Genomic DNA, 23,171 nt, shown 5'->3' on the forward strand with positions numbered 1-23,171 from the left:
TAAATTTTATAATTTACAGATTTTCACTTGGGCCAATTGAAAAATTTAGATGTTATCAGTCACTAGAAAATTTTGAGTTAGGGAGGTTAGAATTTTTTTACAGTGTACTTAGTGTATATATATATATATAAACTCAGTCTCTTTTGCCACAACTGAAATGGAGAACTGAACATAACTATGTGTTACATAGAAATGTAGAAAACACGTTTCGGCCCAGATCCGGCCCACATCTGGCACTTGTGGAATGCGGATCTGACCCACATGCAGCGTGGAATGATGACAGTTGGGCGGCTCACTCCTGTTTGCCAGATCTGGGCCACAAGCAGGCCATAGCAATGCCACATGTCAGCCAAGAGCAAAGAAATAAACCAGAACTGGACCTTATCTGAGCCGCAAAACCTGTGTATATTAAATATGGAGTCATTTCAGCCTTAATAAGCCTGTTAACAAGCAGAATCACTGAAGGAAAGAAGAGGACAGAAAAAGAGTCGAGCAGAAACACAAGAACTACAACTGACTTCAGCCACAGTCTAAGATGAACTGAAGCGAAAAGGAGACATTAAATCTGTGAAGATCTCAGCAGAGGAGGATTAAACAACTCCATAAACAGCATCTTAGACTGTGGCTGAAGTCAGTTGTAGTTCTTGTGTTTCTGCTCGTCTCTTTTTCTGTCCTCTTCTTTCCTTCAGTGATTCTGCTTGTTAACAGGCTTATTAAGGCTGAAATGACTCTATATTTAATATCAGACTTTGTGGCTCAGATAAGGTCCGTTTATCAATGACAGCCTTTAGATTTCGATTGTAAAACTAATTAAAATATAAACTAATGGTTTAAAAATGTGTTATTTGTTAAGTGACCATGGTATAAGCGGGTTAATGCCCTGCGAGGTGTCCATTGTCAGGTATTAATGGACTTCGGCGGAGGCAACCGTCCGACGCGCATTAATACCTGACAATGGACACCTCGTCGGGCATTAACCCTTACTTATCCATCTTCATCGAGATCTCTAGCACTCCTGTAGAACCAGGAGGACTATTAATAATGAAAAATTAGTAACTTAAGCCTAAGTGTTTCCAATTTATGCAAGGAATACAAAAGCCCCGGCATGGAGTGGACAGATATAAAGTAGAAAGATATACAGAGAGAAACAATTACCCCTCAAAAAAGTCAGTAAGAAGCTTTCTTTTCCCGACTGGGAGTGGAGGTTTATTTTTCTCCATTTTTTAAAAAGCTAAAATTAGCTTCACCGGAGCGGCGCCAAACAAACAATCCTGTCAGTCAACGATGTCATGCGCGCGCACAGCGCTCTTTAGATGTGGGGCGGGGCGTTTACATTTTAAAGAGACAACTAGCTATAAACAAACTTAAAATAAATTATTGTAAATAATCAATTCACGAAATGTACTGTATCCATTGCATGCATTTAATCAGATTTGTCATTATTATTTTTACTAAAATAAAAATATCTGAGGGACCCCCCTAATTCTATTTTTTATTTCTTATGGGGGGTCCCTAATACCTTATGGGGGGTCCCGGATCCCCCCAGCCCCCCCTCAATTCGAGCACTGACTTTCGGTCTTGTGGACTTACAATGGCCGTTAAGTCCATGAGACCACAGGGTGTCCCATTTGTCATTTTAGGTTTCAGAAGGGTGCTCGCGAGCGCCCCCTTGCGGTCGATATGCGCACTTTTTCCGAGCTCGCACTGATGCGGATCAACATAGCCAGGCACGCACTCAATGGAATTGCGAATTAGGCTACCCTACTAGTTACAAAAAGGCACGTGTGTATGTAACCCGCCCTCCCTGAGCCTCTGAAGGAATTTGCTCATAGTATTTCCTCATTAAACTGGACTGGAAACGTCGCCTTGAATGGTATCGTTGAGCTTCTAGAAAACTAGACAGTGGTCACGCATAGCCTCATGAATAAGTGAATATTGTGGGACGATGAAGCGTACAGGTGAGTTTTTTTCTTCTTCTTTTTACATGGATAATTCATACTAAGTCACAACCATTTTAATAGTAAGCCGATGTTTACTTTTAAGAGATTTTTAATACAAATATAATTTAAAAGTCAAACTGTGCAAAACATATCTGTCACCACTGGAAAGTTTATTTTATATACTTCGTTGAACTGACTTTTTAAGGCAAAAGCAAAGCGACACTGACTAGTTGTAACACGGATAAGATGTACACTGTAACAAATGAGTTTTCTCTAGAAGTGGGTTTTTTAAAAAAAATATGTTTTAAGAAGCGAGTTCAAGCACCTACCTTTAGAAATATTCACTGGATCAAAGAGTCTGACAGCCATTCACGGTCTACCATATATTTTTAATGGGTCTTTTGTTTGTAAATTTAATAGAATATGCCAGGCTATATAAATCTTGCTGAATTCCATTACAGCAAGGGACTTTCCATGCCCCTTCCCAAAACTAAGTATAGGCTACTTAAAAAGTAAAGATCAAGTATATTTTTAAGTATACTTACTAATATCAATGTACTATAAGTATACTTGTAAGTGTGCTGTTTCACTTGGGACTAAATTGGCCCACTTTTTAGTGTATAAAAGTATACTTTTAAGTAGGCTATAAAATTTCACACGTCTAGTACAATTATTTCATTAATACAGTGTATACTGTATAAGCGGGCCATGTTGTAACATGACAGATTAAAATGTTATCTGATCTAATCAAAACAATATACAAGTCAAACAAAAATATTTTCTCAATAAAATACAATTATTAACTTTTTCATATAAAATAATGCCATTTTTAATATTTAAAAATAGTAATTTTTGAGTTTGAAAACAAACACACCACAAAACACAGATATACAGCATAGTTCAAAACATAATAATAATGAATAATTTCTGAACATTGACTCTGTCTTTATTCACCTTTTTCTCATGGTTTCTCAATAGAATTCATAAAAGTATAGAATAGAATAGCAGTTCTAATAGGGGCTCATTGTAACACAGTATGACAACGTGCCTCACCTGCGCAACTAGGATTTAAACCCGGCTAGTTTCTTCTGCTGGTTAGATCAGCATTAAAGAACAATCTCAACTGTTAAATAACAGATATAAAATTAATATAATTTCAGATTTGTCTAGTTTTAAATAAATGCAAAAAAACAAAAACAAAAACAAAAAAAAACAGTGATGAAAAATGTAAATAAATGTTCAATGATATCTTCCAAAGATTTTTTTTTTTAATTTTGGAGCAATTCTTTTCTCTATATAGTGTTGATATGACAACTAGTAAATACACCAAGTTTCATCATGCTGGCATATGTGTGGAACTAGCACTGTGCTTGTAGCACATTTTTTAATTTATGAAAGTACACTGAAGTATACTCTCAGTAAATTACTAGTTTAGTAGTTTTATACTTCAAGTATACTTGTAAGTTTTCTTTAAATAAACATAACATCATACTTAAAGTGAAAAAATAATAAATAAATAGTTGACTATACGTATACTATGTTCTTAGGTATTAATTAATTTTTATAGGCTACTTGAAATTTAACTTTAACTGTACTTTTTCCATTTTAAGACCATTTTATTCATGCATAATTTTTTATCAACACTTGAATTGGATACGTTTCATAAGAAAAGCAACATTTTAAACCAAAAGCTGAGAAAATAGATTTTTTTTTTTTTATAAAGACTATGTCTGGAGGGTATTCCAGAAAGCAGGTTATGTGACATACTCGTGTGTTTAAGGGTAAGTAAGCGGATAACCTCAACTTTCGGTTCCAAAAACGAAGGTAACTTTCAGGGTATGTAAGTAGCCATAGAACATGGCTACTCTCTGAGCATGAGCTTCTCTGGAGGGTTCGTTTATTCCAGAGGTTCAGCGCATGCTATCACCCTATTGATGAGGCTCCAGTGGGCGTGACAGATTGTGCACAATATTACATACTGTATATAGTTATATCGATATATAAAAAGCACTATTAAAACAAAGTATAGTTCATTTTATTATAATATATAGCTATTTTTCTGCTTCTTCTTCACCTGTGTTTTGATCCGGAGATTCTGTACTAGAAGATGTGTAATAGCGCCCGCTACCGTATACCGAAAACATGGATGGTGGGGAAAGAGTAAAGTAGATTTGAAGCAAATTCCTATGTACACTACCAGTGGACTAGCCTACACAAAAATTCACATACTCAGAATTAGGAACATATCTGTTTTCTTCATAAATCAATATTTTCAAACAATGTAGGTTTGAAAACTAAGTGAAAAAGAAAAAGTAATTAATAGGCTACTCAATCAAAAGTGTAAACACTTTTAAGGTGGTGTCATTTTCAGTTTCTACATTGATCACTACATTGGAGGAATGTACAGTATACTTAGAATACTTAATTATACGTTTAAGAGTACAGACCAAATATGTATACTAAAGTGCAATTTTAAGTTTATTTCTGAGAAGGACATAAAAAGTAGACAAAGTATACGATAAAGACACATAAAAAGAAAGATTTTGAACAACTCACTGTGTATCCGTCCGCCGGGATTTTGTCAGTCAAAAATAGTCGATCTCCGTAACAGGGAGGAGAGTAAAGATGGAAAGCTCCTTAAGCTTAGTTCAATATAAATTCACGGATAATTTGTTGTTTTCTCGTTAGTGAAAATCAATATTGACCTTGTATTTGAAAAAGGATCCTCATATAAGAAACAATACTAAAATTCAGAGTCAGTTCATTCGCATTCGGAAATCGACTATTTTTGACTGTCAAAATGCCGGCAGACACAGCTACAGCGAGTTGTTCAAAATCGTTCTTTTTAGTAAACTCTGTGTACACAAGCAATGTTCTCAATGCTCGCGTTCATGTGTAGAGCCCCTAGTGATGATACTTCGAGCAAATTTGATGTTTTATCGAGCCTCCTTAGTGTTTTAAAAATAGTGATTTTTGATGCTATCATAAAAGTGCCCCATTCACAAGGCATTTTAACCTAAAACGAAAATACGGTCAAACTTAAAAGTGCCGTTTCCATTCTAATTATGCTTTTAAACGAAAGTTTGCCTCGGGTAGATTAACAAAAAGAGCCTAGGTTGCATTTTGGCGAGAGTTACCCTTTAACTCTCACCCCCCTTTTTGAGATTGGACATTAAAATGCACTATTCAAACTTAAATGGTTGTAATTCAAGAATGCTTTTGGGTATAGACCTAAGTTTGGTCTTGTTTTCATATTTTTTCTTTTATATAAAATATATATTTTACAAAATATTTTTTAATATTCAAAATATTTTTTAATATTCAAAATATTTTGGGGTTCTTATGCCCCAAAAAAGACAATAAAACTGTGTAACTCGTGGTTCATGTTGCCTGTTTTAGGGCTAGTCAACTCCATGAAAAAGTGTCTCAGGGACAAAATGTGGTTTAATGGTCAACTGTATTTCAACCAGAGTGTTCTTTCCTTGTTTTTCTGTCTCCATGTGCTTTTTTTTTCTCAGTGGGTGATCAGAAACCACCGTTGGCTACAAAACCAAAGGTTCTCCCAGCACCAGTGGAAACAGAACAGCCACCTGCTTCCAAGTTGTGTGTTTACCAACATAACTCACCAGCTGTTAAAAGTAAAGTTAAGCCTGAAGTAGCACCAAAACCACGCCTTTTCAAACCTCCCTCTCCTTTCAATTCAAAACATCTCACATCCAAGGAGGTCCATCAACCTATTTTACAAGAAAAGTCTGACATCACAAAGAATGTTGGCGTTCTAAATTTCAGAAATGGAATGCACACTGGGAACAACAAGCCAAAGTGGGATTACATAATTCCAATCTGTGTATGCAATGACCGAAATTGTGCTGATTGCTCACCGAAGGAAAACAACCAAAATGTTAATCAACATGGGACCAGTCCTGATCCGTGTAAAGCAGGAAATACAGAAAGTCCCAGAAAGAGTTCATCCAAACCTCCGCTGAGAACACCGGAGGAAGAAAAGCATTTGGTGACACCTATTTTGTCAAACTGCATCTCTGGACACTCATTCAATAACAATAATCTCCATCCAATTGAAAATTCTCAGAAAACATCCCAGATCCAGAACAAGGAGCCTTTGAAGGCGAATCATAGTGGTTCTGAGATGCAAACGACCAAGAAACACCAAAAAAACATAGTCTCTAGCGTTAATTCATCTGTTGATAGTGGCCAAACACCAGAGCCTCTAAAATGTAGTGTGCATTATAGTCCGCCCCCTACTAAGCCTCTTAAGAAAGCACCACCAGTAGCCATGCAGCGCAAAAATAAGATGGAACAACCCAATGTTATCCATCAGGAGTCAGCAGGCCTTACCAAGTTCACTGTCTTGCCTGTTGATGTAAACAATTCAGATCCATTATGGAGAGAAAGTCCTAACAAGATGAACATCAATGCTGTAAGACGTTCTAGAGAGAACAAAGGTCCTCAGGCCATAAGGAGCTTTAAATGTACCCATAACAGCCAGGGCACCCCAGTACCTGTCCCACGCCAGAAAATCCCTCAGCTGCAACAAAATAAAACCCAGCAATTTGGTGTACAGGGGACTGAAAATAAAGAACAAAATCTGTATGTATCTCCAGAGGTATCAAGCAGTACCCATCTGAAGAAGTCATCCCAGAAACCTCAACCTGATGTCCGAAGGCACAATAACATTGGGTCTACAGAACTTTCAGTAGATAGACTTCCTAAAAAGACTCTGGCATTCAAAGGTCCACTGAGAAATGATGGTCACATTAATGCGAAAAAAAATACTGAAGGAAATCCCCCTCTCGCATTTGAAGGACAAATTGCCAATCAGAACCAAGCAAGTGATGTGCCAAAAAAGAAGACCGGATTTACTCTCAAGCCTAAATCAAAGTCCTTATCCTCAGCAGATATACATAAACCTGATGGCCTCTGTAAGACCTCCTTTCTAAGGATCATGGACCTTGACCGTGTCAAAAAGGTTCCCAAGTTATCTGTCAAGAGTGGGCAGGCCCTTGATCTCACTCCAGTTATGAATGAGCAGTCAGTGGATACAGAGGAAAGCCAATGTGAAATCTGCTCTCATTCACTGGTGTCACTGCACAATGGTCACCTTGATGCGAATATACCTCAAGTTGAGCAGAGTGTAGATGAAGATCTTCCAAAACATCTCGAGAATTCTGGTGAATCTGAACATGCATATGAAGATATCCCAGAATATGAAAACCTGCCTCCTTTTAGCACTACAAAGGCACAAGATGCTGATAAATACCAAAATCAGTCAACAATGTATGAGGATGATGGTATTTATGAAATTCCAGATGTGTTCCCTGAACACTGTGCAGACACCAAAAAGCAGCAGTTTCTTAAAAGGTAAAATTTTTGTCGAAACAGATGAATAATTATTGAGAAAGTTGAATAGTTGAAATGAGGAAATTTCATTCCTGAATTTGAACTGAAGTAGCAAAATGAAGTACTGAATTTGATTTGCAAAATATAGAATTGGAATTAAAATTTTAATTTATTTGCTGAAAATAACTCATATTTAATTAGGAAAGCAACGTTTTTGGCGAAGGCTTTAATGTTTTAGAAAAAAGTAAAAATCCTTGACGTTTATGGGCCTTATGGAGGGACAGACATTATACCATCAAATTTACAAATGTATAAATTTAATTAAAAATCTATACCAATAATAATAAATCCCCTAGTCTTGGTTAAAAATATACAATGGCCCCAAAAGGTATTTGGACACTTAAGCAAATCTTAAAAATGTATGGATGTAATTTCTTTAGATAATTAATTTAGATTTAATCAATATCAAATACAAACAGATTTCGCTGGAAATGAGCCTGGACTATATTTACTTGCAGTCTAATTTGATTTAGGGCTGTTTTCTTGTTTATACTTCAATAATTAGACACTTCCTGGCTAACAGCAAAAACAAAACTTTAGGTAAGTACAAAGTGAAGAAGTTTAGTTTGATTTATGTGACACCTGTTTGACATGGAATTTAAAGAATGGGTGCAGCATTCTAAACAGGTGTTGCGGAATCATTTTACCTTCGACCGACATCTAGTTCATACTACAGATTCTGAGACATTACTATTGACTCTTCTGCTTCTGTACTGTTGCTATTATGGCGGGAATAACCGAAATTGAGTGTTTTTGGGATGACACCTCTTCAGTTCAACTCACATACTTTTTTAAATCTGGGAGGCTTTTTGATTTCTTTTCAGAAATGTGTTGGAAGAAGTGCAGGAATTGGAGGATATGCATTCGGAAGAAGATGAATGCAGCTCAGAAGAGGAGGATAACACCATCAATAGAGAAAAACAGGTACTGTATTCACATTTATGGGATATTTGTCACCCCCCTTTTTGAGAATGGACATTAAAATGCACTATTCAAGCTTAAATGGTTGTAATTCAAGTATGCTTTGGAGTATAGACCCAAGTTTGGTCTTGTTTTAAAGGGAAAAAATAGCAGATTATTGCTGAAGTGAAAGCTCTTCAAAAAATTAAAGTATGAAAAAGTTATGGAAGTTTAAATTTACATTAAATCAAATATAATTTATTTAATATTTTTTCTGTTATATAAAATATATTTTTTACAAAATATGTTTTACAAAAAAATTACTATAAAATCAAAGCCATATATCTAACCAAGTTGTGTTCCAAATTTGAAGTTGATATCACAAAAATTGAAGTTCCCATGAGATTTTGTTTAGGCGTATTACCAAAAATAGCCACCGGGTGTGATTGAATTCCATTGAATTTAACTGTATGCATTCTACCATAACAAATTAATAAATTTCTGTCCAAATATCACTTCTGTCACAAAATATGGAACCTTGAGACTCAGACCTTTCTGACAATATGTGTTTTGTCAAGATCAGAAAATATTTTGATCATAAAGTATGAAATATGATGATGCCCAAAAGGGGAGGAGCCTGATAAAATAATTTAGATTACCGTTTCTATGGTAACACAATGTCCAATTTCAAAACAGTTTTCACAGGATGAATTCTGAGATCGTAAGCTTTCAAATGATACCTAATTTATGATAACTACTAAAATATGTGATGTAATAAAAAAAGGCAATAAAAAAAGATAATATTATATTTTAGAGGATAATATGTATATTATACTTTTTAGAGGATAATATTATTGTATATTTTTTTATTGACAAATACTAGATTAAATGTTTTATTATGAACTTTTAGCATGAAAACGTACTCGGTTACTAACGTAACCTCGGTTCTCTCTAGAAGAGGGAACGAGTACTGCGTAAGATATCTTACGCTAGGGGAAAATCCTTTTTCCGCGAGATATTGAAGCCAAAAATTATCCTTAATTTTGTAATAATGCAAAACGCGTTGCGGCAGCATGCAGACATAGGCGAGGCAGCTCGCGCGCCTATTGGCTGCTCTGCGGCAACTGCAGCAGCCTATCGAGCGAGGCCTGGCGTGACGCCAGACCCAATCAGGGCACTTCGCGCCCGCTGCGTCACGTCCCGCCGAAATGGGCGTGGTCTAGGCCTATAAATACCGCTCGCAGGCAGCTATTATCTGGTTTTTCATCATCGAAGCAACCAGAGCGTGTGCATGCACGGCAAGATACGCAGTACTCGTTCCCTCTTCTAGAGAGAACCGAGGTTACGTTAGTAACCGAGTACGTTCTCTTACGAGAGGTCTCTCGTACTGCGTAAGATATCTTACGCTAGGGGACCCAATGCAAAACGCCGTGCATGCTGAGATCTGACACCAAGGACCCAAGGGCGAAAGCCCGGGGTACATATAGTGCACAATCACTCAGGGAACTCACAGGGAGTCCGGGAAGAGGGAGGGGCGAAGCCGCACTCTTCCACATATGGCAGCGTCGCTGAGACGCGAATTTCATCATACAGACAGGGCGGAGTACGGCCTGAACTGATGGGGGAATGTGGGTCTTACACAGTTTGCCCAGGCACATCTCGTGTGCTGCAGCTGGATGTGCTGCTGTCCACTTTCCCTGAGGACGGCACCCCACTTCTAGTCTTCGGTGACTTCAACATTCATCTCGAAAAGCCACATGCAACAGACTTCACCTCACTCCTAGCCTCTTTCGATCTCAAACGACTCATCACCACAGGTACTCACAAATCAGGCAACCAACTGGACCTGGTTTACACACGCAACTGCACCACAGAAAACATCCTGGTGACACCTCTCCACGTTTCAGATCATTTCCTCATTACTTTCAGTCTACAACTCTCTACCCCTGCACCACCACCCCCACCACCAGTCACTTTCAGACGAAACCTGCGCTCACTTTCCCCCTCCCATCTTTCCTCTGCCGTGTCATCCTCTCTTCCCCCACCCTCACAATTCTCATCTCTGGATGTGAATACCGCAACGGACACCTTATGCTCCACTCTAATCTCTTCTCTAGACATTATCTGCCCCCTCTCCTCCAGGCCAGCACGCGCTACTCCCTCTAACCCCTGGTTATCTGAGGTTCTTCGGGAACACCGGACCGAACTCAGGGCAGCGGAGAGGAAATGGCACAAATCAAAAGACGCATCTGACCTGAGTATGTATCAATCTCTCCTCTCCTCCTTTTCTGTTGATGTTCATGCTGCAAAATCTTCATACTTCCACAACAAGATCAACAGCTCCTCCAACACACGATTACTCTTCAAGACATTCAACTCTCTCCTCTGTCCACCTCCACCACCACCCGCCTCCTCCTTAACTGCTGACGATTTTGCGCACTTCTTCACCAAGAAAACAACAGCTATCAGCAGTCAATTCTCAGCTCCACACACACAGGAACCCAGACCGACCCCTTCCACAGCCAATACCCCTCTGTCCTCCTTTTCTTCGCTAACCGAGGAAGAAGTATCTACACTTCTCCTCTCCAGTCACCCTACCACCTGCCCGCTTGACCCCATCCCCTCACACCTTCTACAAGCCATCTCTCCCACACTTCTACCATCACTCACACACATCATCAACTCATCCCTCCATACTGGCACCTTCCCTACAGCATTCAAGCAGGCTCGGGTTACTCCACTGCTCAAAAAACCAACGCTAAACACATCACTTGTAGACAACTACAGACCTATCTCTCTCCTACCATTCATTGCCAAGACACTTGAAAGAGCTGTCTTCAACCAACTAACATCCTTCTTGTCTCTAAACAACCAGCTGGATGTCAACCAATCTGGCTTCAAGAAAGGACATTCAACAGAGACTGCATTACTGTCAGTCACAGAAGCCCTACGGATCGCAAAAGCTGCTTCCAAATCTTCAGTCGTCATTCTCCTGGATCTGTCTGCTGCCTTCGACACGGTGAATCATCAGATCCTTATGTCCACCCTCTCATCACTGGGCATCACAGGAACTTCACTCCACTGGTTTGAGTCCTATCTCACAGGTAGGTCCTTCAAGGTCGCATGGAGAGGTGAAGTATCCAGAGCACATCAGCTGACCACAGGGGTTCCCCAGGGTTCAGTTCTTGGTCCCCTCCTCTTCTCCATCTACACCACATCACTGGGACACATCATACGGGCACACGGTTTTTCCTACCACTGCTATGCTGATGACACGCAGCTCTTCCTCTCCTTTCAACCAGATGATCCCACAGTAGCTGCACGGGTCTCAAGCTGTCTGGCGGACATCTCCACATGGATGAAGGAACATCACCTGCAGCTCAACCTGGCAAAGACTGAGCTTCTCGTCCTCCCTGCCAATCCGTCTCTACAGCACGACTTCACCATCCAGCTAGAGTCATCATTAATCACCCCATCAAGATCGGTCAGAAATCTTGGAGTAACGTTTGATGACCAGCTGACCTTCACAGATCACATTTCAAAGACAGCTCGATCATGCAGGTTTGCACTGCACAACATCAGGAAAATCAGGCCTTTCCTAACTGAGCATGCAACACAACTCATCGTCCAGGCCCTGGTCATCTCTAGGCTTGACTACTGCAATGCTCTTCTGGCTGGACTTCCAGCATGTGCAACCAAACCCCTACAGATGATCCAGAATGCTGCAGCTCGTCTTGTCTTCAACGAGCCCAAGAGGGCCCACGTCACTCCTCTGTTCATCTCTCTGCACTGGCTACCTCTCGCTGCTCGCATCAAGTTCAAGGCACTGACGCTTGCTTACAGAACTATCACAGGCTCAGCTCCCTCCTACTTTCACTCACTCCTACGAGTCTACATCCCTACCAGACACCTACGATCGGTCAACGAGCGACGTCTCGTGGTTCCATCACAGAAAGCCACAAAATCACTTTCCAGAACATTCTCATTCACAGTTCCATGCTGGTGGAACGCTCTCCCCACCCTCATCCGGAATGCAGAATCCCTGACAACATTCAAAAGACAGCTGAAAACCAATCTCTTCCGTGAGCACTTAACCTTATAGAAAAAAAAAAAAAAATGTTTTCCTTTCCCTTTGTAACATCACTTATCAGGCTTATGCTACTCTGAATAATACCTGAACTTCGTACTTTGAGCACTTCTTGCGTTGTTGTTGCTTTTGCCTCTTTATGATGACTCGCTGAATTTTGTCCTAATTTGTAAGTCGCTTTGGAGAAAGGCGTCTGCTAAATGACTAAATGTAAATGTAAATGTAAATCTCGTGCTGCTACTTTTTACTGTCGAACATTGAGCTGTGCTCAGTAGACGCAGCATTCTGAGCTGATCGCATCAGGTCAGATAATACTGGTAAACTTAGACCGACAGCAGCCTGGCCTGCAGGGCGGGAACCTCTAGGTTATAAAACCTTATAAATGTAGACGGGGAGGCCCAGCCTGCCGCCATACAAATATCTTGCAAGGCAATCCCACTTGACCAGGCCCACGAAGAGGCCATGCCTCTCGTGGAGTGCGCTCTGATACCCAACGGGCACTGCATGCCCTTGGAGGCGTATGCCAGCGCTATAGCATCAACTATCCATCTGGATAGGCTCTGTTTCGACGTGGCTAGTCCCTTAGAACGTCCGCTAAATGAAACAAAGAGCTGCTCCGTCTGTCTGAAAACAGACGAGCGAGACACATAAGCTCGTAATGCCCTGACTGGGCAAAGGAGGCTCGCGTCTCTTTCCTCATCAGGGACCGGTAGGGCTGACAGGGAGATAACCTGCGCCCTAAACGGTGTGTTGAGGGATTTTGGAACATAACCGTGTTTAGGTTTGAGTATAACTTTTGAGTCATTAGGCCCAAACTCCATGCACGCCGCGCTCACAGAGAGCGCGTGTAGATCCCCTATGCGCTTCACTGAAGCGAGAGCCAGCAAAAACACCGTCTTGAAAGACAGGTGTTTCAGATCAATTGACTGTAAAGGCTCAAATGGCGCACCTTTCATGGCTTCCAGAACCGTAGAAAGGTCCCATACGGGGACTGAGGGAGGTCTGGGAGGATTCAGTCTCTTAGCCCCTCTAAGGAAGCGGATGACTAAATCGTTCCTTCCTATCGACTGACCAAGCGTTGTTCCTGAGAACGCTGCTATAGCCGCCACATAAACTTTGAGCGTGGAGGGGGCCCTGCCCTCATCCAACAGCTCTTGTAGGAAGGAAAACACCAGCCCGAAAACACTGACCATTTCGAGGAGTAGAGTCGTCTCGTAGACGGAGCTCTAGCCTGCGTGATCGTGTTTAATACTCCTTTAGGGAGTCCAACATGTACCCGTTGATGGCCCAGACATGAAGGGACCATAGTTCCGGGTGAGGATGCCAGATCGAGCCGTGGGCCTGTGAGAGGAGGTCTCTCCTCACTGGTACTGGCCACGGGGCAGTACTTGCTAACTGCATCACGACTGGGAACCAAGGTTGGTTTTTCCAGAACGGTGCCACCAGCAATACTGAGCATCCTTCTTCCCTGATCCGTTCTATCACCTGAGGCAGGAGAGAGACGGGGGGAAAAGCATAGAGCGGGCGGCGGGGCCACACATGGGCCAGCGCGTTCCTGCTCTTGGAGAAAAATTCCTGACAGTGAGTGTTTTCTTGAGACGCAAACAGGTCTACTTCTGCTCTGCCGAATTTCTTCCACAGCAGTTGGACTGTCTGTGGGTGTAGAGACCACTCGCCTGCCGGAACATTGTTCCTGGACAGTCTGTCCGGTCCTATATTCAGGAGCCCTGGCACGTGCGCTGCTCTGAGCGAGCGCAGGTTGCACTGAGCCCATACCAGGAGGCGTTCTGCCAGCCTGTACAGGTTCTTGGACCTGAGGCCGCCCTGGCGATTTATGTAGGACACCACAGACATGTTGTCCGAACGGACCAAGACGTGGCGTCCTTTTATTTGGGGACAAAAAACGCGTCAGCGCGTTGTCTACTGCCAGCATTTCGAGGCAGTTTATGTGCAGGAGCTTTTCCCGTTCCGACCACTGGCCGAAGAACGGTCTGCCCTCGAGCAGCGCTCCCCATCCCGAGGTGGACGCGTCCGTGGACACCACTTTCACCCTCGAGGAAGTCCCCAGGCTTACACCTGATTGGTACCAGTCGTTCGCTCTCCAAGGTTTCAGAGCTGTGACGCACTTCTGATTGACCCTGAGGCGAAGCGAACCGGATGCCCACGCTCTGCGTGGGACTCGCGCTTTCAGCCAAAACTGCAGCGGGCGCATGCGGAGCAGGCCCAGCTGGAGCACTGACGATGCTGAGGCCATGAGACCTAGCATCTTCTGAAATTTCTTGAGCGGGACAGACGCGCCGCAGCGAAACGAGTTTGCTGTGCGTTGAATGTCTACCGCGCGCTGTGGTGATAGTCGCGCTATCATGGACAGCGAGTCCAATTCTGTGCCCAGGAAAGATATCTTCTGACTGGGTGACAGAGAGCTCTTCGCCCAATTGACACTGAGACCCAAATCCTCGAGGTGATCGAGTAAAATGGTCGTGTGTTCTATGAGCACTGCGCGAGATTGCGCTAGAATCAGCCAATCGTCCAGATAGTTCAGTACTCGCGTGCCTCTCATTCTGAGGGGTGCGAGCGCCGCATCCATGCACTTCGTAAATGTACGGGGTGCCAGGGACAAACCGAACGGCAGGACTGTGTACTGATATGCCTGGCCCTCGAAGGCGAATCTCAAATATCGCCTGTGACGTGACGCTATCTGTATTTGAAAATACGCGTCTTTCAGATCTATTGACACAAACCAATTTCCTTGGCGAATCTGCACAAGGATTTGTCTGGTCGTGAGCCTCCTGAACTGTCGCTTCACAAGCACTTTGTTCAGTTGTCTTAGATCTAGTATGGGTCTGAGACCCCCGTCTTTTTTCGGTACCAGGAAGTATCTGCTGTATAGCCCTCCTTCGCTCTGAACTTGAGAGAGAGGCTCTATGGCCCCTTTGCTCAATAGTTTCGCCACTTCGGCTCGAAGTAAATGTGCTACTTCTGTTTTTACCGTGGTCTCGACGCGCGCCACATAGCGGCGAGGGCGTCGGCGAAACTGCAGCGAATAGCCTCTTTTTATAATGTTCAGCACCCACTTCGAAAAACCCCGGGCAGCTTTGCCCATGCGTCTGCATGGATAGCTAGGGGTTGAATACGAAGCGCGCTCCGCTCGCTCAGCGATGGAGAAGCTTCGGCGTGTTGCAACACAAGCATCGCGCTCGTGACATTTGAGGCATGGGGCGCGCTGATAACAGCGGGCAGATTGCCCGCGCTCGACTCCTCTGCGGTGGTCAACCGCGAGGGGGAGGGCTGGGCGGTTCCCGTGGGAACTGTCATGTCTATGCGTGGATGTGGGCGCGGGACAGCGGGCACATTTATCACACCGAAAGCATCGTTCGCTTGCGTGAAGCGAGTGCACGTTGGTTTCGTTTTTACAGAAACCATGAGACATGCATAACGCGGTGTTAGTGGGCACTGGGTAGTGGGCACATTCACCATGTTTGAAGCGCGACCGATCTGAGTCGGTTTTATGTGCGCGAGCCCTGTATGACAGGCTGTGCTTGTGTGTAGGGATGGGCACTGGGCAGTGGGCATTCTTACTACACATGAGACACCATCGGCCGTGGCCGGGACACCAGAAAATACACTCTTTTGGGGATTTATCTGGGTAGCCGTGAAAACGGCATGTGTGTGCAGGCAAGCGGGTGACAGAACCGACTTGTTGGCTGCAGAAAACACTGGAACAGTCACATTTACTGGAACTGAACGAGCGAGAAGTTGCCATAGAAACAGAAAGCGTCAATCATGCTGGCGTTTATTGCAGGCCTGCGTGCATTACAACAGGCTTGTTCACTGCAATATTGACATTTCCAGTCGCCTGAATTCCAGAGGGGAATGGGAAATGTATAGGAAAAAGGAGGTTGGTCCGTCCGCAGCGGGACCAGAAAAACTCCCTTTTTTCCTTACGCCAGTGACGCACGGAACACCATAGAAACGGTGTTTGGGTGCAGGCGAGCGGGTTGTACAATGCGCTCGTTGGCTGCAAAATACACATCTGCAGTCGCCTTTTCAGGGAACTGACAGAGCGAGCATTGACGGCATAATTTTATCTGCCGGTAGACCCGGGGATCGAACGCGGGTCTCTCGCGTGCAAAAACCTGAGAGTCTGCCACTGGGCCACAGGGGGAGACACATTGTAACTCAGTTAGCGCGAGTATTATAAGAGAGCGTCAACGTGCTGGCGTTTGGTTGCAGGCATGCGTGTATTACAACAGGCTTGCTCACTGCAATACTGACATTTCCAGTCGCCCGAACTTCAGAGGGGAATGAGAAATGTACGAGAAAGAGGAGGTCGATCCGTCCGCGGGGGGACCAGAAACGCTCTTTTCTCCTTTCGCCAGTGACGCACGGAAACCATAGAAACGGTGTTTGGGTGCAGGCGAGCGGGTTGTGCAACGCGCTCGTTGGCTGCAAAATGCACATCTGCAGTCGCTTTTCAGGGAACTGACAGAGCGAAGCATTGGCGGCATAATTTTAACTGCCGCTAGACCGGGATTCGAACTCCGGTCTCTCGTGAGGAAAACCAATGATTCCGCCACTGAGCCACAGGGGGAGGAGCAGTCTCGGAGAAGGATGCCAGGTGAGTCCTCAGAGTCACCATAGGCAGCAACTAGCTCGCAGTGAGGGCAGTCGCCGTCAGCGAGCGCGAGAGCTGCGTGATCAGGAAAAGGGGCGTCTTGAAAAAGACGCCCAGCTCTTTTAGTGCAATGGGAGTGTGTGTCGCGGCGGCGAGCACACACACATACATAAACACAGTAGCAGAGAAAGGATATAACGCCGGATAGCGCAGCAGGAAGGCAAGGAAGGCGGCGCGGCCAGCGACTTCAGTGACTCGTCCCGCTGAAGATGCTCTCTCTCAGACGGCGCGGCTTCTTATCCAGCTCCAGCGATGCGTGTGCTTCGCTTGAAGGATGAAAAATCAGATAATAGCTGCCTGCGAGCGGTATTTATAGGCCTAGACCACGCCCATTTCGGCGGGACGTGACGCAGCGGGCGCGAAGTGCCCTGATTGGGTCTGGCGTCACGCCAGGCCTCGCTCGATAGGCTGCTGCAGTTGCCGCAGAGCAGCCAATAGGCGCGCGAGCTGCCTCGCCTATGTCTGCATGCTGCCGCAACGCGTTTTGCATTATTACAAAATTAAGGATAATTTTTGGCTTCAATATCTCGCGGAAAAAGGATTTTCCCCTAGCGTAAGATATCTTACGCAGTACGAGAGTCCTCTCGTAAGAGAACCAAAGTTTCAATTATTAAAAGTGTGTGCGTCGACTTTTTGTGACAAACGGCAGAAACGCCTGTTATGATGTAGATTTTTTGAGGTGCGCTCTTGTCATAAATTCATCTATTACTGTTCCTGCATAAATTGTAACAAAAAACAGTGCTGAAATATCTATTAAGGAGTCTTAGACCTTTCCAACTATATATAGTTTGTCATGATTAAATTAGGATTTAATTGTAATATAGTGACGTAAACTTAGTGTACGGGACGGTGACAGTTAAGGGGTTAAGAAATATTTAAGGGTGTTTTCACAATTGGTCCTTTTCAGGGTTCTGAGCAGGGTTTGGGCCCATATGTGAACACTCCAAATGATCTCAGACCCCTTTAAAGCAAACCGAACCAAGACTATCTCAGGAGGTGGCCAGAGTATGGTTCGCTCTCAGCTAATGATATTCACTAAAAACATACATAGCCTACATTGTGAAATCCATTGTAAATTCCAATTTATTTTGGTCATCAGATACCTCTGTACATTCATCATGTCCTGCTTCTGCTGGCAGATCTCTCCAAATTATTTATTCATGACATGCACTTGTCTGTGATTTCAACCGCTTCCAAACTCTGAGAGAGACACATCTGTGTTTGTATGTTTGTGTTAAGCCCGCAAGATATTTAATTATATTATTAAACCACTGCATGGAATGCTTAACATAGTGTATGTTCAATAGTAAATGGAGTAAATAATTGCTAGTTCTCATATTGCCTGATTTCACCAGTAGATTTAAAATAGCAACAATATGAACACAGAGAGGTCCCCATTATTACTATTACTAGGATCTGAGCTTTTAAAGGGGACTCAAGTGTGAAAGCACCCTAAATGTTATGAAATCATCCAACACTTTATAAGATATAACACTTCATTATTCCTAAAAGATAAATGTTATATATTTATAGAAATATTACAGAACAGCATATATGCAAAGATAAAACGGTCAAGTGCAATTTATAAATACGTTCTATACATAGTTTGCATAATTAACTACAGCTAAATATTTTTTTATTTTTTCTAGACTGAGGAGAAGAAGACCAATAAAACTAAACACATTGTAAATGAGATCTTGTCTTCTGAGAAAATGTAAGTCTGTTTTATCCAATCAAACCTTTTGTTAAATTTCTGGTTACCACATGTGTCAAGTTTTGTGATATGTGGATGTTACTTTCTGGAAAAGAGTTTCATCAGATTCTCCTTTTGTGTTCCAGAGAATAAAGAAAGTCACAATATGGATCTTAATGTTTGCATAAATTAGTCCTCTTTTAATAAATGTATAATTTTTTATGTTTCTCTTTATTATACTTTTTCACAGATTTGTGCAAGTACTAAAGCTCCTCCATGTAGTAAGTGTTTCCTATAACTTGTTGAACTGATTTAGGTGCAGTCACGTTAGGTAGGAAACAATACAGAAAAGCCCTGCTTTTTCACCCATTTCATGAAATGTGAGTTAATCAGTCACATGGGTTCTTTTCTAAATCTGCTTTTGTTTGCTTCATCTGCTTCTTATACTTTCTTATTACTTGCAGTCAGTGTTGGGAATCTGTTCATTTTACTGCATTTATCAGTGTTTTGTTGGAATTTTTTTAATCAAATGGCAATTCAGTAGCTTCAATGTGTGGGGTGTATGGCAGTGAAGTTCAGTGGTAGTAAAGTTCTTATATATTGATGTATGAGTGCTGAAGCAGTGGGGGAGTTGAATTAGATGTGAAAAAGTCATGAACTATTAATAGTTAATGGCTTTAGTTTTTCAGGGCCATTTCCATTTCAGAATCTGTGTACTGAGTAAATAAACCAAGTTAAGGCATTGTTTCCTTAATGAGTTCACCCTCATGTCGTTCTGAACCCATAAAAATGTGATGAATTCTTCTGGTGTGGATGAATTATTCTGGCCGTATATAGCCTATATCATGGTGTTTTTACTGTGTTAAGAAACAAAGACTTTGGCCATTATCAGTGCTTTTGTTGTTACCAATGGTAAAATGTCATTATAGTGACTCCTAAAATAATGATTTACTTTTCTATAGTTTAATCTCATTTCCCTAAACCTTGCAGGATTTTCGTGAAGCGGTACTGAAGGCCTCCTGTCAGGCGGGAAAAGCCGTAATCGATGAGCGAGTCGTGAACCAGATCTTGTGTTCTTTGCCTCAGCTGTACGAGCTAAATTGCGACCTGTTGAACGAGCTGGAAGAACGGGTTGCTCACTGGTAATGCAACTGCACCAACATCAACAGATACCAGAAAGCAGCAATCTTGCATACCTTCTTATGTATATTTAAACAATGGGAAGTCAGCCTTACTGAAGCTGTACAGTGCATTTGTAGGTTTGCTGTGATTACATGGAAATTGTCACTGTAGAAACTGTTGAAAACCACATCATGTTTGTTATAGCTAGGCTAGTGAAAGAAATCAGATAAATGGGTCAATGGCATATAACAGTGGCATTTAAAAGAAAAAAAATGTTCTTAAAAATGGGTAGGATGTCCCGTTGAGCCACCTCTCTGACCAGGGCCCTTGGAATCATCCTAACCTTCCCTCACGTTACAGTGCCCCTGCTTGTCATAGAAAATGTGTTTTCAACTCTTTGTATTTATGAATTGTAGTGACAAATATGAGCATCACATCATTGACCTATATATACTCATTGGGTCTAATTCCTTAAAGCATTTTGCCCAGAAAAGGTCTGGAAACTAGACATGACTAGTAATTTTCATTAAGTCATTGAAATAAATGGCATTCAAAATTTTTGGTAACATTTTAGTTTAGGGTCCAATTCTCACTATTAACTAGTTGCTTATTAGTATGCATATTACTAAGATATTGACTGTTTATTAGTAGGCTACTTATAAAGCACATATTAATGTCCTACTCTGCGTGACCATATACTACATCCCTCAATCATACCTCATACCTAAACTTAACAACTACCTTACTAACTACTATTACTATTAATAAACAGTAATTAGGAGTTTATTGAGGCAAAAGTCGTAGTTAGTGAGAATTAAACTAAACTAAAGTGTGACCAAATTATTGATAAAAACTAAAGGGTTTATTTAAAAATGAATATTTAAAAATGAATTGGCCTGCTCTGTCCTTTTGGGTCAACATTATTTTGAGTCTTTTCAATTAAATAAGTTGATCTTGTTCACAAAACTGGTCTGAATGATTCGAAAAGGGCAATCTTCAAAATATCTTTTGAGTTCCATGGATGATCTCAAGTTCCATGGGTTTAGACAACATGTGTAAACAATGATGCCAGATTGTATTTTTATGTGAACTAGTCTATTTATAGAAGTTTCCTTGTTCAAACAGGAACAAGCATTGTGGTGTAGCAGATATATTTGTGAAGAAAGGACCTTATCTCAAAATGTACTCCAATTATATTTGTGAGTTCGACAAGAATGTGGCACTTCTAGAAGAGCATTGCCGGAAAAACCCAGCATTTGCCAAAGTCGTCAAAGAGTTTGAGGTATTAGAACCACTCCGACCTGTTTTTAATTCATACCTAAATGCCTTTGTAGTGATGTGAATAGTCTCTTGGGTGTTTTTTTTCTTTTTCTTTTTTTTCTTTTTTTTTTACATTCTTAAAAACTACCCTAGTGAAAAATAAATATACTAAAATGTATTTGAAATACATTTATTTTATGCTAAGTATACTTCAAATGCAGTTACATATTTATTTACTTATGTAATATAAATACCCTGCAATTGGAATACTAAATTGGTTTACTTAAAGTCTGCTAAATTAGAACAACTCATTTTGTACAAAATGCACTTTAATTATCCGTAAATAATGCTGAGGTCCAACTAAAGAAGTATATTTGATTGTGCTAAAGTGGAACTATTGCAAGTAGGCCTATACTTTAGGTACACTTTAAATATCTTGCATTTAAATTATATAGTGATCATACTATCCTTAATAATAGTGATATTAAACACATTTTAGGCTAATATTAAGAAATATGCATTGTGTAATAAAGAAGAACTCCAAATAAAGTTTAATTATAATATTAGGTTATAATATAGGTTTTTTCACTGGGGCAGACTCTGACCTGTTTTCTCACCGTCACGCACCTAACTCGGAAACCCAAGTTACCAAAACTCATAATTACGAGTTGTGCTGATGTTTAATGTACATTTAAATGCGTAAATACGTTCTTTCTGACATGACTTGTAAACACCATAAATGCTGAAGACTTATCCGTCTGGCATGGCCGCTCTAACTTTAACCTAGATAAATGTTCGCTATTAGGTGCAACTAAAATGCATTTAGTACAAAATTAGTTGTTCCAATTGAACAGACTTTAATTATACCTATTTATAGTGGGCCACAAATACATTTAGTTATACTAAAATACATATGAATAAATTGTGCTTAAGTATACAATTTTTTCACTAGGGTACTAACAAAAATTAATCTTCTGTCTTTCTTTCTCTGTCTTACTTTCTCAATGATACAGAGCAATCCGTGCTGCGCTAACCTCGCAGTGAAACATTACATGCTTAAACCTATCCAGAGGATTCCCCAATATCAACTCCTCCTAACTGGTGAGAATTTTTACACTTTGGTTATTGTGGGGTGGTTTCCAGGGTGTTGCTATGTGGTTGCTAAGGTTTTCTGAGTAGTTTTTTCAGCACATTGCTTGTGGTGCAGTTGCCAGTGTGTTGGCTTGTTGCCATGCTGTCACTAAGGTGTTTTTAGTGTGTTTTTTTTAGCACTTTGCAATGTGTGTTTGACTGAACTGACACTTTTGGATGAGATCTGAACTGAGCTGGAAGATGACATCACTGTTTTCTGCAAAGCTGCTTTATAAATTAATTGAACTAATTTCACAATTGATGAACTTAACACAGTTATTGAACTGAACTGAAATGAACTTGGTTGCAACAATTTTTTTGGCCAGGTTGTGTTGTTCTATGTGGTGTTTCAATTAGTAACACATTGTAGTGCAGTTTGCTAGGGTATTGTGGATGGTTAGCAGGTTGTTGCTATCCGGTTGCTAAGGTATTCTGGATGGTATTTAGCACAACATGCAGTAAGTGTGGTTTTGGTACACGTAAGAGGTTAAGAGGTAAGAGGTTTTAGCTCACTGCAGTTGCTAGCACTGATTTGTAGGCCTATAATGACTGAATTGTTCATTGCGTTCTAAACTGCCATTAGGCGGTGAAGCCACCGGAAGTGTTCGAGCGGCCATCTTACAATTCCCTACCGACAGAGGGCATCATTGATTTACAGCCAATCGTTGATCTAAAATCACCCGATTTGCAGCGTCTCAGTCTCACAGGATTAGTTTTACTATATATGTATGTAAATTAATTGTTACTTCAGATGTTGTCTGTAATGTTTATGGTCTTTTCGGAAAGGATAAGTCATATATTGAAATTGTTAATGTGGGTGTGTCTACTGCACACTTCCGACAAAGGTAACAGACCTAACAAAAAAAATATTACAATACAGTATATACGTAATTATGGAGGAAATATTAAACATGAACACACATACATATCTGTGTTTAGTTGCAC

At 41.5% G+C, this 23,171-nt stretch overlaps 2 protein-coding genes across 2 annotated transcripts in view; both read left to right on the forward strand.

The window, feature by feature from the left end:
- Positions 1–1,836: 1,836 nt before the first annotated feature.
- Positions 1,837–23,171, forward strand: part of LOC309489974 (FYVE, RhoGEF and PH domain-containing protein 6-like) — a 35,999-nt gene continuing 14,664 nt past the window's right edge. Inside the window, exons 1-8 of the mRNA XM_082158929.1 lie at positions 1,837–1,958; positions 5,459–7,319; positions 8,183–8,282; positions 18,670–18,734; positions 18,964–18,994; positions 19,704–19,855; positions 20,961–21,117; positions 22,109–22,196. Coding sequence (XP_082015055.1) covers positions 1,946–1,958; positions 5,459–7,319; positions 8,183–8,282; positions 18,670–18,734; positions 18,964–18,994; positions 19,704–19,855; positions 20,961–21,117; positions 22,109–22,196 — 2,467 coding nt within the window. The 5' untranslated portion in view covers positions 1,837–1,945. The remainder of the gene's footprint in view (positions 1,959–5,458; positions 7,320–8,182; positions 8,283–18,669; positions 18,735–18,963; positions 18,995–19,703; positions 19,856–20,960; positions 21,118–22,108; positions 22,197–23,171) is intronic.
- On the forward strand, positions 11,250–12,574 carry LOC309491087 (uncharacterized protein). Its single transcript, XM_082160524.1, has 2 exons — positions 11,250–11,362; positions 11,561–12,574. Exons 1-2 carry the CDS (start codon positions 11,296–11,298, stop codon positions 12,358–12,360), a joined length of 867 nt encoding a protein of 288 aa, XP_082016650.1. The 5' UTR covers positions 11,250–11,295; the 3' UTR covers positions 12,361–12,574.

Source organism: Leuciscus leuciscus, assembly GCF_965113295.1.
Source record: "Leuciscus leuciscus genome assembly, chromosome: 25".
NCBI classification, from domain to species: Eukaryota; Metazoa; Chordata; class Actinopteri; order Cypriniformes; family Leuciscidae; genus Leuciscus; species Leuciscus leuciscus.